The sequence below is a fragment of the Poecilia formosa genome, unplaced genomic scaffold, assembly GCF_000485575.1.
Source record: "Poecilia formosa unplaced genomic scaffold, Poecilia_formosa-5.1.2 Scaffold90, whole genome shotgun sequence".
NCBI lineage: Eukaryota > Metazoa > Chordata > Actinopteri > Cyprinodontiformes > Poeciliidae > Poecilia > Poecilia formosa.
The window spans coordinates 1823821-1842082 of record NW_006800029.1 but is presented as its reverse complement, the minus strand read 5'-3'; the positions used below and the strand labels follow the sequence as shown (position 1 = coordinate 1842082).

The 18262-nt window shown below is 39.8% G+C and overlaps 1 protein-coding gene across 1 annotated transcript in view; it reads left to right on the top strand.

Annotated features, from left to right (window-relative positions):
- Window positions 1–16720, top strand: part of LOC103141880 (sodium- and chloride-dependent creatine transporter 1) — a 17723-nt gene extending 1003 nt beyond the window's left edge. Inside the window, exons 2-14 of the mRNA XM_007557694.2 lie at window positions 764–1066; window positions 6799–6930; window positions 7013–7334; window positions 7618–7750; window positions 8968–9102; window positions 9240–9343; window positions 11863–11987; window positions 12067–12179; window positions 14549–14689; window positions 14891–14993; window positions 15077–15177; window positions 15256–15426; window positions 15560–16720. Of these exons, the coding sequence (XP_007557756.1) occupies window positions 764–1066; window positions 6799–6930; window positions 7013–7334; window positions 7618–7750; window positions 8968–9102; window positions 9240–9343; window positions 11863–11987; window positions 12067–12179; window positions 14549–14689; window positions 14891–14993; window positions 15077–15177; window positions 15256–15426; window positions 15560–15688 (2012 nt within the window). The 3' untranslated portion in view covers window positions 15689–16720. The remainder of the gene's footprint in view (window positions 1–763; window positions 1067–6798; window positions 6931–7012; window positions 7335–7617; window positions 7751–8967; window positions 9103–9239; window positions 9344–11862; window positions 11988–12066; window positions 12180–14548; window positions 14690–14890; window positions 14994–15076; window positions 15178–15255; window positions 15427–15559) is intronic.
- Window positions 16721–18262: the final 1542 nt, after the last annotated feature.

Genomic DNA, 18262 nt, shown 5'->3' with positions numbered 1-18262 from the left:
ATATATATATATATATATATATCATGTCTCATTGTATTCTCCACCAGGCTGCTGATTTATTTTTAATTAACAATACGCCACGCAGCTCTTCCTCACATGAATCATCTCAAATCAAAGACATCGTCTTTCCACGCTGATGCCTGAATAATTTCTCCCAATTTGTTCCTCCCTCCTCATCCGTATACACACGCGCACACACACCCTTTAAACTGCTCCGATCTGGATTCATCTGCCCCGCTTTGCATCCATCTCAGGGCGTCTGACTCCTCATATCCTGGAATGCCACTGGTGAAAAGTGACGTGGCCTCACCCTTATTTAGTGGGTTATGTAAAACAGAGGAAACAAAAGCTTTATGAGTAACAGAGGAGCTGCGCCGAGGTGGCTCTGCTGGGCTTGTGTGCTGCAGCACACCAATCACGCCGCTTGTGAGACGCAGACAGAGAATGAACATCGGGGGAGGGATCAGTGATCACAGTACACTCCAACACAGTACCGGTAGCTTCGAAATATAAAATTGCAAGACACAGAAGGTTTGTGACGAGATGTGCTTATGAATGGGAATCAAGCCTCTTTAGTTCCCATTCATTGTATGTGTGGTCTCAGAGACAGTGGGTCATCTGTGATGATGTAGAATGTGTCACAGTCTCCTTTGCTGGTTTATTCAGGTCTAGCTCTCATACAGATCCATTTCAGATCCATTCATTGCTTCACCTCACCCCATCTCCCTTTCCTTTGTCATCTGACCCCTCTCTCTGTGTTCAGATGAAATCAGTGTCTCCCAGACGGAGGCAGGGGCCCTGTCCGAGGAGGAGAGCGGGGGGTCAGCTCGTCCCCTGGTGCCGGTGCTTGGTGCCGACCAAGGGTGTGGAGAGGGTGTTGGGGCTGGTCCGCCGCAGACCCAGGACGGGGCCGCAGCAGGGACTGGGAACGGGGCTGTGGCGGGACAGGAAGGAGAGCGAGAGACCTGGACCAGACAGATGGACTTCATCATGTCCTGCGTGGGATTCGCTGTGGGCTTGGGCAACGTGTGGCGGTTCCCTTATCTCTGCTACAAGAACGGAGGAGGTGAGCTTCAAAGGCCGCTCTAGGTCTCTGCTTTGAGCGCACACAGACATGCACACTGAAAATACAGACATGGTAAGACTTTCTTGAGCATGTCTGATGCTCAGCACTGTCTTTCAGAAACTTTGAAGTAGCTTGAGATTTAGAAATGCTCATAAAAACAGGATGATGTTACATAGTATTTAATTTAATTTAACATTTTTGCACCAATCGGCATGAGCAAGTCTTTGAGTCAGGTCAAATACATTTATGCAAAAAAGATCTAGACACTCACATTTCTGTTTTCACTATAAAACACGTCTAGAAATGACATGGTTGTTAGCTGAAGGTTTGTTACTGAGTTATGTAATAATCAGATTATGATTAGGACCCTATGCATCATTTATACACAGGAACAAATGAGGATAATGTCATTTCTTTATTTTCTCACTACATCTACCACAAAACCAACAGCACATTTTTTTGTTCTAGGATTAGCAGGTTTTCTTTTTGTTTTTTGTTTTTTTCATTTAATAAATTAGGTTAATCTGAAGACAAAATATCCTCTAAACATCAGTCTTTCAAAAAGAAATAAAATTTAACTCGTCCACAATCAAAACTGTCAACTCACACATAAAAAAACATCAGAAATTGGCACAGATCAGTGAAGGCCTGATCTCTAATTAAATGTTATAGAATAAAAAGCTTTTCAAAATTTGATTGCTCACATGTTTCTCCGGTTGGTCTAGGACCATTTAAAGGAAGAAAATCAGGAAGCTAAATGTGGTATCTATCAAAGTGTTTTATGAAAGGACACAGAGTTAATTTACCCGATTATTAATATGACATGTTGAGAGTTCTCACCCACACAGAGCTGTATAATATAAAATACAGGCCTGCTGCTAGAAAAAAATATATATTAGATCACGCTGTTAATCGTTTCACTTATATTTATATCATGTTGTAGTGACTTATGTGTTTTTTCCACATAAATTGATTATTTAAAATGAAAATTAGTTTATATTCAATGAATTACAGGAGTACTTTGCAAGGGAAAATAAAGACTGTTTTTCATTTTTATCAGTAAATCCACTTCAAACTAATAAATGATCAGGTGTAGAACTGAAAATGTTAAAATTTCCCTCATGATCTCCATCTGTGTTTGGTCCGTTCAGAGTGTTTGTACGTGTGCTTTCTGTTCAGTTCAGTTGAAATACAACCACAAGGAAACAAGTAATGCAAATTAAACTCACTTTGATTAAAGATAGTCATACTTTTGATAAAGTGTCCAGCTGGGTGCTGTACACGGAAAATGCAGCCCTTGCATTCCACCAACTTATTCAGCAGTTTCTGCCCCGTGTGTTTCCCTAATGAGAATCAACTCCTCAGTGCAATTAACACAATTCCTGATGAGCCTTGTCATCATCTGATCTGCATAGCTTTCTTCCATAAGAGTTCGACATTAGCTTGTTAACCATTTGGATTGAAGGTCATTCCACAGTTATGAGTTAAAGTGCACTCGCTTTGAGTTCTGGGGCTTTGCATATTTAACACATTTCTTGAATTTTTGGGTTGTGATAGGCTTTTCACAGAAAACATTTTTGTTTCATCTTTCTGTAATTAGTATTGACATGGTGGAATCTATGGTATGTCGACTGAATACTTAAGGTGAATTAAAAACCCTTTCAACAGTAGATTATTTAAAACCCTAGAATTGATTTAGACACAATTCTGTTTGTTCCAGAGTTTCTTTTTTACTATGGAGTGATTCAAATATCTTTATTTTGGTAGGTATTCAGTTGGTTTGCACAGCCTTGTGGGATCATCTGGTCCGTTATCAGTTTGAGTTTAAAAATTTTGGAATTCCATCTGCCTGACTTCTCCTTTGTGTCTGCCATTGCCAACCGTCTGTTTTGTGTTGGTGAGGAACTGACATAAACAAAGAAGGAATTGAATGCAGGCCCTGAATGCTTCCCTGATCTGTTACATAAATAAACAAATGCTGACCTCTTCAGCGCTTCTCAAGTACAACAAAACATCCATAACAGAGTGAAACCACCCAGAATTATTCATATCGCTGGTGGAGTTCGGTTAATGTCTTTTTTCTTCTAGATGGAAGTAATATGAGTGTTTTGGGGCGACCCAGCCGGAATCCTATCTTGAATTTGATAAAGAATCTGGAGCTAAATATTAGGGTGATAGCAAGGAGGCCTTCCAGCTTCAAAGACTTGGAGGTCATCACCAAAGATAAATAATCAAAATAGCAGTAGAAACATGCAAAAAGCCAGTCACCAGTTTTAAGAAGGTTTTACTATAACACCAAATAAAGATTTTTCAACTGATTCTTGGGAAGTGTATGCAAAAATTCAACATGCTGTTTTATTCAAATGCAAATAAAAAACTTTTACTTATATAGTGATGTAGCTTTTGTTGGGCTTTATTATCTTTTGTGAGATGCTTCCCCCCTTTCCTAACAGAAACAAACTTCTCAGTTGAATGAAAATAATTTCTAATCTAAAATGACCCTGGAGCATCAATAATCTTTAGTATAAGTGTAGGTCCAATGACTTAGAGTCATTTTAATGGCAAAATACTGTCAAAACTAGAGATTTACATACATGTCATGTCATCTATGTCATACTTGTAGAGGCATACCTAAAACAGTGAAAATGCTAAGCATATGTATCAAAAGTTGTTTAATACATTGGCTAAGCAAATCTCTTGCTCATTATTCAAGCTTTTAGCAAGCAGAAATGATTTTGGTAACCGTAACCAGATCTGTAGTAAAGAGAAGGTTTAGTCCATTTCAAGTCAAAAAGTGAGGTTATATAACTTTCCTATTGTGTACGTAAATTGGATTTTCATGAAAAAGAAGACTCAGTAACTGAAGCTTTATCTGTAAGTGCACTTCACACAGTACGTATGGTTTGTTGCCAACATGGTAAGCCACAGTCCTGTAAGGGCAGGTCTAGAAAGGCCTGCGTGCCTTTGAACACGTAGCTCTAAAGCTCAGCCTCCACGTGATTCTTTATTTATTATAGCCAGCCGCTACTTAACGGTCGGGCTTAGAACAAATAGTCCAGCTGCGTTTGTCCTGCTTTCGTTTCCCTATCACGCCTTCGATCGGGATTATGTCAGGTTGGTAAAGTAAGTCACTTTGCCCAAGAGTTACCTCACCTCACTACGACTTTTGCCCTTGATTTTTCTTTATCGCTGCCCTACCCACTTTTCAGTTTTTTTTTACGAGGTGCTTCATTGAAATAAAGCTGATTGTGTGATAACACCGCCCTCCCTCGTGTGTGTGTGTGTGTGTGTGTCTTGTGACCAGTAACGCTGATACCCACCTACTGGTATCATATAACAATACTCAGCCTTACACAGTGCGCCTCCTGCGCGCCTGTGCTGCAGTCCTGATGCGTACAGAGGTGTTCTCTTCCAGCATAGGGAGGCGTATGGATGTGTTACGTAATAGCCCGTCCATTCGTCCTCTCGGCGTCAGCACGTTCTCATCTGCGACAGTCGCTGCGCCCTTGACCAACTCGAGGGCGGAGCGACAACTTGATCGATTACATTTCGTTGTACAGCAAAAGTTTCCTCCAACACCTGTTTGTAAATGAAGCAAAAAAGCCGCCTGCGTGAAACACTAAAAGACTAAACCAGTGTAAAATTATGTAAGTAATCCCCTACAAATCAGATGTTTCTCTGTAAATCAGCCAATGTGTCTCGTCCTCTTAGGATTACAGAGGATTTATTTAAGCCTGTCAGAAGCCTGCGACTTGATAATTTGAACAATATGTTGAGATATGTCAGCGCAGGCTTCTGTGTCTTTCTCTCTCCTGCTCTCCCAACCCTTTTCTCTCTTTGACTTGCAAATGTTTCCTTATTTGGCTAGAGCTCCCTTCTCTCAGAGAAACGGCATTTAAAAAAGAAAGAGGCTGTCAAGTGACAGAGCAAAGTCGTTGCTTCGGTGTGTGATATTTATTTTGTTGCTCTCTGTCAGAGCTCCGTAGCGCTGTCCCAGTTCCCTGCTTGCCTCTCATGTAATCTATCCATCTTTCCCTCCTTTCTTCTCGGCCTCTTTCTGCTCTGCGTCATCGCCATCATGTGACTCCCTCCCATCTGCGCACTATGTTGGCATCGCTCGCCTCTGTTATTAACAAAACCAAGTGGTTGAAATTCCATTCAGTGATTTGAATGGCTCATGCCACATTTCTGTGGGTTTCTCCCCCCTTCCGCTGATCAGCTCACACTTGTGCTGCAGTATAAGAATCCAAAAAGAGGGATTAGCACAACGCAGAAAGCCATTAGCGCAACCAAGTTCTACATGTCTCGGCTTCCTGTCGATTGTCCTCGTATCGTCTCCTTTTTCTGCCTTGTCACCTTGCAGCTTCCAAGTCGAAGTCTGATACCGTACTCTACTAATGTGTCAAAAACACTTGTGAAAAAGGGAGACATTGTGGTTATTTCACACAGAACATCTGGTCTGTCCTCCATGGATTTCACATATTTTGTCTTTTCTTACCTCTTAACTCCAAGTTGTCCCTAAAACCTTAAACCTGGTTTTTACTTTTAGCATTAGACTTTGTTTCTGCCAATGCGCCTGTCTTTCCTACAATTTGTATTTCTTTGGAGTAGAAAATGAAAACACTTTCCCAATCTCTGATATATAATAATACAGACATAAATAAATAATTTCTTACTGGTGTCTTGTTGCATTTTTTTTTTCCAAACTTTGGCCTGCCAAAACTAGTTTCTGCCAACTTCCAATTTCTCTTTATCATCTTCAGCAACTTAACAGCGATCAAAAGAAAATACTTATTTCTAGCCTTCCTGCTTTGAATTCCCAATATGTAATTATATTAGGAACAGAGATGAGAGCAGACACTGTAAAGCGATGTGTTGCTCATAAAAAAAAAATAAAAAAAAACACCAAATATTTTGGGTGTGACATTGGAAACATTCTTTATCATTGTATGCTTGTGATTAGCTTTGCTAACTATAAATATAAGTTCCTGTGTGTGTATTCCCTAGATCAGGGGTGCCCAAGTCCAGTCCTCGAGAGCTACCATCCTGCAACTTTCAGATGCATCCCTGCTTCAACACACCTGAATCAAATGAATGGCTCGTTATCAGGCCTCTGTAGAGCTGATCCCGGTCTGTTGGAGTAAGGATATTTCTAAAACTTGCAGGATGGTAGCTCTCGAGGACTGGACTTGGGCACCCCTGCTCTAGATAATGTAGACCAGTGGTCTCAAACTGCATATCTCAAGGTTGCAGAGTCCTGCAACTTTTAGATGAGTCCCTTGTCCTTCACACTTGGATTAAACAATAGACCTTCCTCACTAGCATGCAGTCTGGCTCTACAGAGCTCTGCTAATGAGCTAATACTGGAGCCAGATGTGCTGAAGCAGAGAGACGCCTAAAAGTTCCAGGACTTCGGCCCTTCAGACATGCACTGATGTAGATCCTCACTTTAACTCTGTGGTTTCCAAAGGACTGCTAATAGTTCCAAATCCAGCACGTTTACTAAAACACAGAGGTTAAAAGCTCAAAAAATAAAACATGAACTTTGCGCTACAATGAATTGTTCTGGTAACTACTGAACTTAGCTGTGGGTCAGTGTACTGCTTTGTTTCCCAAAGGTGACTACAAATTGACATACTGTTACAGGCGGGTCCTTTTAGCACCTAAAACCAACGGGCGGTACAGAAAAAAGGAGATGCATTAAATAGTCTGCGTGAATTTGTGTTTTTCAGGGGTTTTCCTGATCCCCTACTTGCTGATCGTGTTCATTGGGGGAATCCCTGTCTTCTTCCTGGAGATCGCACTGGGCCAGTTCATGAAGCAAGGAGGAGTCTCTGCGTGGAACATCGCTCCGCTTTTTAAGGGTAAATACTTCTCAGTAATTCTCTGGTGAAGTCTGATACTCAGTTCTGCTGAGGGAATCAAACGCTTTCCTCTCTTCTCTAGGTCTGGGACTAGCATCGATGGTGATTGTGTTTTTCTGTAATACCTACTACATCATGATACTGGTGTGGGGCCTCTACTATTTCTTCCACTCTTTCACTGACCCACTGCCGTGGGCCACCTGCGGACACCCTTGGAACACCCCCAACTGCACACAGGACTTCCGACGCGCCTGCCACAACCGCAGCGCTCTGCCGACGCCTGCTGCCTCCCCCTCCAACCTCTCGTCCACCCTGCCCCCGCTGAACCTGACCTCCCTTCTCCTGATCAATAACAGCTGCATGGAGGCTGAGGGTCTGCGCTCCCCGGTCATCGAGTTCTGGGAGTAGGTTTAGATCCCTCACTTGAGCGTGACGAAATTTAGAAACTGAAGCCAAACAAAGACATGAACAAAGTTACAGTTTCCTCATTTGAAATTCGTTTTGTATATTTGATGTCTCTGTGTTTTTCTCAATTTGCAAGCCAAACTAGTAATTTGATTTGGAAAAACACAGCTCAGTTCAATCACAGTGTTTGAGTTGTTTCGCTGTGAATATACTTTTGAAATCATTCTGTTTTGTTTATTTGCCTAATTTAGCCCCGAATCAGTCTCCTGCTTTCCTTTCCAGACGTAAAGTGCTCCGTCTCTCTGGAGGCCTGCATGAACCCGGCGTGATCTGCTATGAGATGGTGCTGTGTCTCATAGCCACCTGGGTCATCGTTTACTTCTGCATATGGAAAGGAGTGAAATCTACTGGCAAGGTAATGTCTTATGTAGAGGCAAAATGCTAACACCTACCTAGCATCACGCGTCATTATTTAGGTTTACATAAACCAGATTATTATTTATAGCCTCATTGGCAGGCTGTATGAAAGGCACACACAAACATTTGCTGGGAATGCGAAAGGGAAAGTAACTGCAGCGTTTTTTCCCTTCTCAGCTCCAAATCAGCTTTAGCATAGAGGAGGGCTCTGGACTGAAATGAAAGAACTTCCTTAGAATGCTTCCCTATTTCTGAAAGTCATTTGATGATCCCCAAGTATTTCTTAGAATGTAATCTGAGCAAACACTTAGCTACTTCTTGTTTTTATTTTCTTCAAAACGTGGCCATAAATCTTCATTTTGTAACATGTAGAAATGTAAATTCTTGTGACTCCCACAGCAGCTAAAGCTTATAGAGGGAGAGTAAAAATAATGAATCAGATTGAACCGACCTGCTGTAAGCTGCTTATTGCCTTTCCACTATGTACATGTTTGCAAGCTCAAAGGGGGCTTTTCCTGCCCATGTTTACCTCAGACCAAGACAAACTGTGCTCTTTCACTATTTTACTCCCACCAGACTCACACTTTTACATGGTGACTGGGAGCGGCCTCCTTATAATAACTTGACACAGAGAACTTTCAGAAAAGGTGTACCGAAACACCCACTGTTGCAGGGAGTGTCCGTGTTTTCTGGGTTTCCATCAACAGGCCACCTTTTCTTCTCAGTAACCCGCCAGAGTCCCTTACATATCTCCTAAAGGAAGTGCATAATCTGCTTCTGCTTGTGCTTTGAGTATTTGCAAAAGCAGGTAATCACCCAGTCGAAGTGACAAGAACCATTCTACAATAGCTCAAAGGAATTGAACCAAATTAACTCTATCCTTTATATTTTTTTTAAGTTTCAAAAGTTTTCAAAACCTTTAAATATTTCCACATTTTGCCATGCTGAAATCTTTTAGTACTAGAGCAACATAGTGAAGTGGAAAGATAATAGAACATTGTTTAACCGCTGAGAAAAGTGTGCTGTTTATTTGCAGTTAGCCTCCTTTTCTTGGGCATCTCTAAATAAAATATTGTTCAACAAGCTACACCTAAGTACTAATCAAAGTCATGTAGTATTAGGACTTCCTTGCACATCAGCAATCAAAAATCAATTAGTGTCAGATTGTAAAGAAGTGCACCTGAAGCTCTTTTTTTTTATGTGCGATTTGTTTAGGTTGTGTACTTCACAGCTCTGTTCCCCTACTTGGTTCTGGTGGTTCTTCTGGCTCATGGAGTCACCCTACCTGGAGCTCTGGATGGAATTGTTTACTACCTAAAACCAGACTGGTCCAAACTGGGAGAAGCACAGGTAACATTCTTCCATTACACGCTTTTTTCTGTTTTACTGTCCAGAAACCAAGTAATATAAAAGAGTTTGAACAAACACAGACTTTTTAATGAATGGATCAGGATCGTTGGAAATAGTCTTTTAATTTTCCATGATAGGTGTGGATTGATGCTGGCACTCAGATTTTCTTCTCCTATGCCATCGGACTTGGTGCCCTAACTGCACTGGGCAGCTACAACCGCTTCCATAACAACTGTTACCAGTGAGTTTTTACACGGCATAAAATCCAGACACCGCTGATTCTGAAAAGAGGACACTTTGAAAAAGAAGTGATGACCTTACTTTTCCTCCCAATTCACTCTCATTTGGTCTTCCAGTGTCTTATTACGTAATGTGTTCACTGTTCTATGGGTGTTATAAATACTAAACTTGGTAATGCGTTCGAAGAATAAATGAAATGTAAAATGCTTCTGGGCAGACTGCTCCAACTTAAAGAATATTTCTCCTATAGTTTTCCTGAAAGTGTGCGTAAAGTTCTGTCCAAATATGGCTTCATTTTGGTTTGCTGCATGCGCTGTCACATGTTTCAGCAACGTTTGTGACATTGAGCAATAGTTGCATAATTCTGGAATAGTAGTGTGGACCTCTGAGGTAAATCTCACAACACAGCCTGCACATTTGGAATGCTCATAAAAAAGGGATTTCATAAATATTTTGCTGGTAGACATTTTCTTTTCTTCTTTAACTGTAGTTGGAAGTTACAAGATCATGTTCTGTTATGGTAAATGTTAGCTCTCACACATGCAACAGGTCAGGAAACGCAGTGTTTTCGAAAACTTTTCTATCTGCGTTGAACTTTTTCACATTTTTCACTTTACAATAACAAACTTTATAGTATTTATTGTGATGTCAACTAAACAATGCAAATAAAGGTGAATAGTAATGAAAGAAAAATAAATATGTTTTTTTTTGTCACGTTTACGGATAGAAATGAAAAAACTGTGGTGTGCATTTATTTTTAGCCTTCCTGACTCCATCGAGTGTAGAATCACCTCATGCTGCTATCACAGCTGCAAGTCTTTGTATCTCTCCACCACCACTGCTCATGTAAAGACTAAAACGTTCCCCAATTATTTTGTGCTCAGGTTCAGTAAGATTTATGGAGAACCTGTCTTTGAACAGCAATTTTAACATTTTCCCACAGATTCTCAGTTTAGGTTTGAACTGTGACTTTCTAGCACACAAATACACTTTGGTCTAAATCATTGCATTGTAGCTCTGGCTCGGTGTTTAGTTTACTTGTGCTGGATGGTGAACTGAATCTCAGGTGATTAAGAGCCTCTAACAGGTTTTTGTTCAAGGATTATCCTGAAGTTAGCTTAATCCATCTTTTCTTCAGCTCTGTATCTGTTTTTCCTCACATCATAATACTGCCACTACCAACTTTTAACAGTGGCAATGATGTATTCAGGTTGATGAGCAGTGGCCCTTTTTTTTTTTTTTTTTTNTCTTACAAAGCCCTGGGGTCTTCAAAGGACACTTGGGTCTATTCTTACTCACAACTAATGTATGTTTGCTATTTGAGTGATTTCTGAAAGCAGTTGGTTGCACAGGATTTCCTTTATGAAAAGTCAGCTAAATATAATGCAAAGAAATTTGAAGAAACTTTCTTCCTCTTCACAATTATGCACCGCTCTGTCTTGTTCTGTCACAGCAAATTGCCATGAAGGACACTGCAATCCCTAATTGCAATAGGGCATAATGTGAAAAAGTTCAATAGGTACACATGCCTTTCCAGGCAACAGCTTTCTTTAATGGTATGTTTGCCATGGCGCTTCAAAAATAACGCTCTATCGACCTGTTAACAGTGTTGTTCGGAACCATTTGACAGGGTACCTTGAAAATGAACACATTAGCCGTAATGACTGGAAGGCAGCTGCTGTTCAAACTATTTTAATGCCGTCTTTTCGTTAATAAGAAATAAAGCAATCAATTTCCCTGAACTGAGCTCCATTTGGTTTCAAAGAATTTTCTTTCGTCCTTGTTTGAATGCTGTGCTGTAATAAATCGGGATTACGGCACACATTCTCAGACAGTCTCTACTCAGAGGGATTCAAGGTGTTTGCTTCTGTTTGTTTACAGGAAAAAGTCACAGAAGCGCTTGTGGAAAGAGCAAAAAAAAAAAAAAAAAAAACGCACTGGGGAAGGAAAATTGATTCCTAGAGGCTGTTGACATTTTCCCATAGAGGAGGGTGCTCATGAACATTACCATGAAACAATATTACAGCAACCAGTGCAGATGTTGTTTATACATTCCTCATATCCGAGTGGAGTTGTGCTACTGTAGACCCCAATACAGTTGGACTTATAGTTGCGTAGAAGTCCAAAAACAGACACGTTTTTTTAGATTCTGAAGTGTACCTCAGTGTTTCCAACAGAGAGCATACTCCAGCATGAGTCACTTAACTCACATGACTGCTTCTAATAGCACACAAACTGGAAATATAGATTTGAAGTGCAACTTATCTGGCAGTCGGAGGCATTAGCTCTCCTTGCTACATGCCATCTAAGACAGCTATGTATTTCAGAGAAATTGCTATTGATCTCTAATTTACCCAGGCTGTCTCCTCTTTGCTTGGGTCTGTCTTGAGTGTGTTACATAAGCCTACGTTACGTCATATGCTCTGACATATTTTCCCCACATGTTTTTTTTTTCTTTGTGTAATTGTTGTTTTGATTTGTTTTTTTTTGTTTTTTTGCTTTTTTTGCGTTTCCCTGCAGGGATGCATTTGTCCTGGCTCTTATCAACAGTGGAACCAGTTTTTTTGCTGGCTTCGTTGTGTTCTCTGCTCTGGGCTTCATGGCTGCAGAACAGGGAGTAGACATCAGTAAGGTGGCTGAGAGTGGTGAGTCCACCTCATCAGTTATGAGTCACTCTCAGTATCGAAGGGTTTTGTCATTCTAACTGTGTTTCTCTGTGTGCAGGCCCAGGCCTGGCTTTCATAGCCTACCCCAAGGCTGTGACTCTGATGCCTCTGGCACCGCTTTGGGCAGCGCTGTTTTTCTTCATGTTACTCGTACTGGGCCTGGACAGTCAGGTAATGCTGAGACTTGACCTTGGCGAAAGACGTTAGCTCAGAGGGAACTGAGTTCAACGTCTTATCCTGACACTGCGACTCTATTTAAATTTAAAGTGCATCCAGTTTGAAACGTTTGCACAAATGCACCACAGATATAATTGTCGTAGTAATTCTGCGACTTTAAGGAAGACTTTAAGCTATTCTTGATCCAGGGTGGAATTATTGGAAACATTCAGCTTCAGGGAGTTTTAAAAACAAAAACTGGGTGTCAATTCACAATTCACTGTTAATTTAACAGTGCATTTTCTCCAGTTTTTCTCCAATTCACACAATCATGTGACTGCTAAATTATACAGTCAAAGGTGTCTATGTTGTGGTGACAAAAAGCTTTTATCCTCTTACAAATTTATTCTGATTCTCCTTTTATATCCACAGTTAAAGGTTTCAAATGATGAGTACTTCAGTATCAGACAATAATAACTAAGGTTAAAAGATACATGTTTGAAATGATGATTTAGTATAAATATATCTAGACTAACCTGGCCCAAGTGACACCATGTCCATTATTAAGTTATGAAACCTGATTTCTGGTTGACCTGCAGAATCAAGAAATCCCTTACAGCTTAAAGTTGGCTAAAAGATCTCAGAACATCATTCCCTAATCTAAATAAGTTCAAAAACATATGAGAAATGAATTGAGGTTGTGTTTTGTATAATAATTTCACCCTGAAAAAACTTGGTTCAAGTGCATCCCCAAACGCACAAAAACATGCATGAATATGATTTGGGTATTACAATCATTCATCCACAATGTAGCTCAGACACTTTTTTTATTTTCTGCCTTTTTCTGACTCACTTCCAAACGACTTAAACACACCACATCTACGGCGTTTCTTTGCACCCTCTTTGCTATGTTCCTGTTTGAGCCAAGGCCTACATCTATTGTCTACCAGTCCGGAGATTTCTCAATGAAACTTCTGTCTGATTCACACAGAGAGTGTCTGTCTGCTCTCAGACCCATTCACTTACTCTCACTTTCCATTCTTGTCCTCATTTCTTGTCCTTTTGTTTTAGTTTTCTCTTTCTCCGTCTGCCAATGCCACGTTGCCCAAGAACGTGCTGCAAGTTTGATGTTCTATTTTGAAAGCCAAACTATTTTCCTGCAAGCGTCCATAAATACATTGTTGCACGAGGAGACTGGAAAGGGATGCCATTCAAATCTCCAGTGTATAAAGCACTTTTTCAGTAAGATTGAACATCTGCGGTTTGACGGGAACACTGAGCAGTGAGCGGATTCATGCAGCAGTCTGTTAGAAACAAAGAACTCGGTGTTCGCTGTAACACTTCATATTAACTTCTTGATTAAAGAAAAAAAAAAAAGATGCTTTGAGTCTGAACCTGATGTTGTTGCTTCCAGACAGGCATGGGCTGGTTTGAGATTCTTACTAATTTCTCCTGAAGTTTATTAAATAGTGCTGTAACGTCATTTAAAAAAGCGCTTTATGCATAAAAAATGTGAACAAGATATATCACAATCTAATTGATTTTACGTAATTCAGAAAAGCTGTTTTTATTCCTGCTGTTGCTTATGGTGCTTTTATAACACAATATAATATTTAATTATTGTATTTTGGGTTTGGATTGTTAGTAAAAGGTACTCCGCGCTACCTTACATTTAAAAGAATAAGTGACTAATTGCTGTAAACGAATCAGTAAAACATGCAAACTACAAAAAGATAATGAAAGCAGTGAAACATAGCCAGACAAAATAACTATTGGCATGAATAAAATAAAACCCAGTTGTTGATCAGTAAGCTAAAATATTCTGCTCAACTGGAACTAAAAGCCATAAAAATATATACAAAGTGAAAACCTTCAATAAACAACCTTTAAATTTAGCCTGTTGTCTTTTGCTGTTTGTGTATTGAAGCAGCCGTGGCTCTGAACACAGGGATAACAGCTGGCTAATTACTCAAGCTGTTTTCTTGGATAGAGCTATTTGTGGGCTTTAAAGAGACTGTAGTTTTACCTTGAGAGTGATGGGTGGCTCATTTAGTTTCCACACCATGAATGTATCTGTTCTTTTGGACTGGAGATATTTTCAGTCAGCTTTATTTGCCTGTTTTTCTTTGCAAGTGAGGGGAAAAGTACGGCCAGCGAACGCTCCAGTCACTTCAGCCCTTCCTTTGGCATCTCATTTAAAAACACTTCAATCTGTCGGGAGAGTCAGAACTTTTTTAGCAGTTTTGAAATTATAACTTTCTGATATCGTTATCTGACGAATGCCTTCCACAGGTAATAACGTAGAAAACTTCCAAACGCCTCTATGCCACTGTGTTGTCTACTAGATTCTCGTGAACTTTTCTCCTATCTTCTCTATTGTTCAGTTCGTAGGGGTGGAAGGCCTGATAACAGGACTCATGGACATGCTGCCTCCTAAATCTGCCCTTTCCTCATTGAGACGAGAAGTAGTTGCTGCCATCTGCTGCATCATCTGCTTCCTTATTGACTTGTCCATGGTCACAGAGGTACAGAAAGGGTTTTGAATGTATTTTTTTTTAAATTTATTTATTTTTTATCATAACTTACTGTGATGGTAAGAAAGTTACATTAAAAGGTCATCATAAAGTTTCATTAAAATATTAAGAGCAGATTAATAATGTACTGGATAAAAGTAAATGAAGTAATTCAGTGAATAGATTCTGAATGCTCTTTCTGTTTTCCGTCAGGGAGGGATGTATGTGTTCCAAATTTTTGACTACTACTCCGCCAGCGGCATGACTTTGCTGTGGCAGGCCTTCTGGGAGTGTGTTGTGATCGCATGGGTTTATGGTGAGTTAATTCCTTGCAGCAGACTCAACAGAAACTACGCAGCTGGCCGGTTCAAAACGACGTCCTCGTGTCCCACTTCTCAGGCGCAGACCGTTTCATGGATGACGTGGCTCGTATGATTGGCTATCAGCCCTTACCCTACATGAAGTGGTGCTGGTCCTACATCACGCCTTTCGTCTGCGTGGTATGTGAGGCTTCGGACCCTTTCTATTTGACTTTGCCGGTTTGTATTAACCTAATGGGGTTTCATGTGTTTATGCAGGCAGTGTTCCTCTTCCACGTGGTGAACTACCAACCTCTCACCTACAACACGGTGTACACCTACCCTGTATGGGGAGAAGCACTTGGGTGGGCACTGGCTCTTTCTTCTATGCTCTGTATTCCTCTTACTGTTCTCTACAAGCTGCTGCGATGCAAAGGACCTCTGCGGGAGGTGAGATTATCTTTTTTTGGGACTTTCAGTTAATGATACATTTGAATAATTCTGGCTCTTTGGACATACAACAAGCTTGAACATTTTCCTGACTCAGAGCTTGTCGTGTTTTTATTGTCTTTCCCTCCTGCAGCGGTGGCAAAACCTAACTACCCCCATCTGGGGCAGACACCACCTGGAGTACTTGGCGCCAGAAAGCGAGGCCAAGCTGCTGCCCGCTGCAGAGACGAAGAGCACCCTCCTCTTTGAGAGTGTAATTTGACGACCTGAGCTTTGATCTCAGCAACACATGTCCACCAAAACATGCACAAACGCTACATTGGCCTTGTCTGAACTAAACACAAATCAGTAAAACACTCTACAATTTTTAAAACGTACAAAAAGGAAAAAAAAGAAAAGAAAAAAAAAAAAGATCCTGGGCAAATGGACCAAAGAAAACACTGGAGAAGAACTGAAACACACCTGCATTCATGAAGTCACGCCCTCTGCTCTGTTTCTTTCACTCTACCTCGCTGGCTTCCTGCTCTCTGTCTGTCCCTCCGTCCTCCTGCCTTCGTGCTGTCTCGTCCCCTTCTCGTATTGTGGGTGTTATCGTGTCTGCCATAGCTGCAGTGTCTCCCCTCTCTGCACCTTTCTGTCAGTATATATAAAGCCTCAGCCGGCCCTCAGTCAGCGAGGCATTTTGTTTCACATGAGGAGAAACCTCTGGTTAAAACTGTCGAGATGAGCTCTCATCATGTCTGCTAGTGAAATCCCACCGTCGTAGTGTGTATGCATGTAGCTGCATGTGTGCCCATGCCCTGTGTATCTGTACGTGCGTGGGCATTTGCATGTGTATGTAAGGGAGTGTGTGTGTGTGTGTGTGTGTGTGTGTGCACGCGTATGCGTGCGTGTGTGCGTGTGTGTGTGTGTTGGACCATGGCAGTGTTACCTTCAATTACATGTCACATTGCCTATGGACAGTAATTTCTGCCAGCTGTATTCACTTCATTAAGTGTACGAAAAATGACTTCCATTTGTTTTAAAAAATAAAAAAATAAATGAAAAGAAAGAAAATATATAATCACAACAAGACAATGCCTCACCATTTCCAGCTGTGTATTATAAACTAACTTAAGTATCTTGTGTATTGTAGTGTTGTGAATTAGTGTTATTTTTTTGGGGGGGGAGATTAATGAGGATTATTAACATGTTCAGAGAAGAGAGAAACATCCAACTGAGCTGTGTACCAAGCACGAGAGAGAGTTGTTGGGATGGAACAGAGAGAAGCAATAAACGATCAGATGAAGACATGTACTGTGTTGTTAAGGGTCTTTATTTCTTTGTTTTCACTCACTAAAATGTACAATATATACACACACAATACACAGGAAGCACAACTTCTTGGTTCAATTATCTCAAATGTCTGAATGGGGTAGTTTGGAAGTGGAGTTCAGTGGAATATGAGCCCTGCGATGTCAAACACGTCATTTTCCTGGGCGTCTACCGGTTTAACAAGGTTGGTATTTTCCTTCAGAAGCTCCAGTATCGAATCCTCTAATTTTCTTCTACCATCTAAAATCTAAGATGATTAGACACCCATCCTAAGAAGCAACATTTCCATAGAATACAAGGTCTTTTAATGTGGCAACAGGAAATAAAGTTATTTAAACCAATTCTGACTAAAAATATGTCTTTAATGCTTTCAACAGAAATATTTATGAACTGAAACATTCTCCAGAATTTGATGAGTACTAAAATAAATCTATTCATGTATATTTTATGGATCAGTGACGTTTTTCCATCCATTTACTTGGAGATAATACAATAAATTCATTATCATTCATACCTATTAAATAAATTATATTAAAAAAGTGACAAATCCAAGTGATATTGTTAGAGAAAAAAGTACATTAAAATGCCTGATCTATCTTTTAATTAACTGCAACCTCTAACATCAACCTGTCATTGAAAAGACAGAAAAGATTGTTACTGAAAAACACAAAAATGTTAAAAAGTGTACTTGGTATTATGTTTACATAAAAATGGATTTCGAGTTTAAATGTTAAAAAGTTGCTAAACTTGATCAAAAGTGCGAAAAATAAAAAGGTGTTTCTCTTTCTCTTCAAAAATGCATGTTTTGAAGAGATACCCATGGAATTACAAAAATGTTATTTTCCTTATATATATATATATATATATATATATATATATATAAAAGAATAAACTATTTGACTTTAAATGTCAATTAAAAATATGTCTATCAGTGATTCTTGAGAATAGGGACAAAATGGGTTTTAATTTTCCCTTTTTTTATTGTTTCTCAACCTTATGTATGCAAATATGACAAATAATGTTTAGGAAATGTAAAGATGCTAAGGTGCAGGCTTCCAGTTGCAACATTTTTTTAAAAATTAAATTTTTTATCGACCTGGCCTAGAACTTTGTCATCACCATCTGACAAAATAAATATAAAATGATTTTTAAAATACCCTATTCGTGATATTTTCACTCATTTTACCGACAAATGCTTCTCAAGAAACAAATTAAATATTATTTAAAACAAAAAACAACAAAAACTCTATCTGACGGACTTGACACAGAACTGAAGGTGGTGACAAACTGAGTAAAATGAAAAACTTTATACATGTGAAGTATGTAACATGTGAAGCAATTTATGTAAAATACATTAAAATGAATGAATTGCACATTTAAGTGAGATTTGACAACAATTTCACTGAAAGAAATCACAAAAACTCTGATGGAGTTGACATCTGACGGAGTTGACGAAAAGCCAAACTACTTCAATTTATATGATGTTATCCTGAAGGAGGCCATACTGTAGCTCATCATGTCC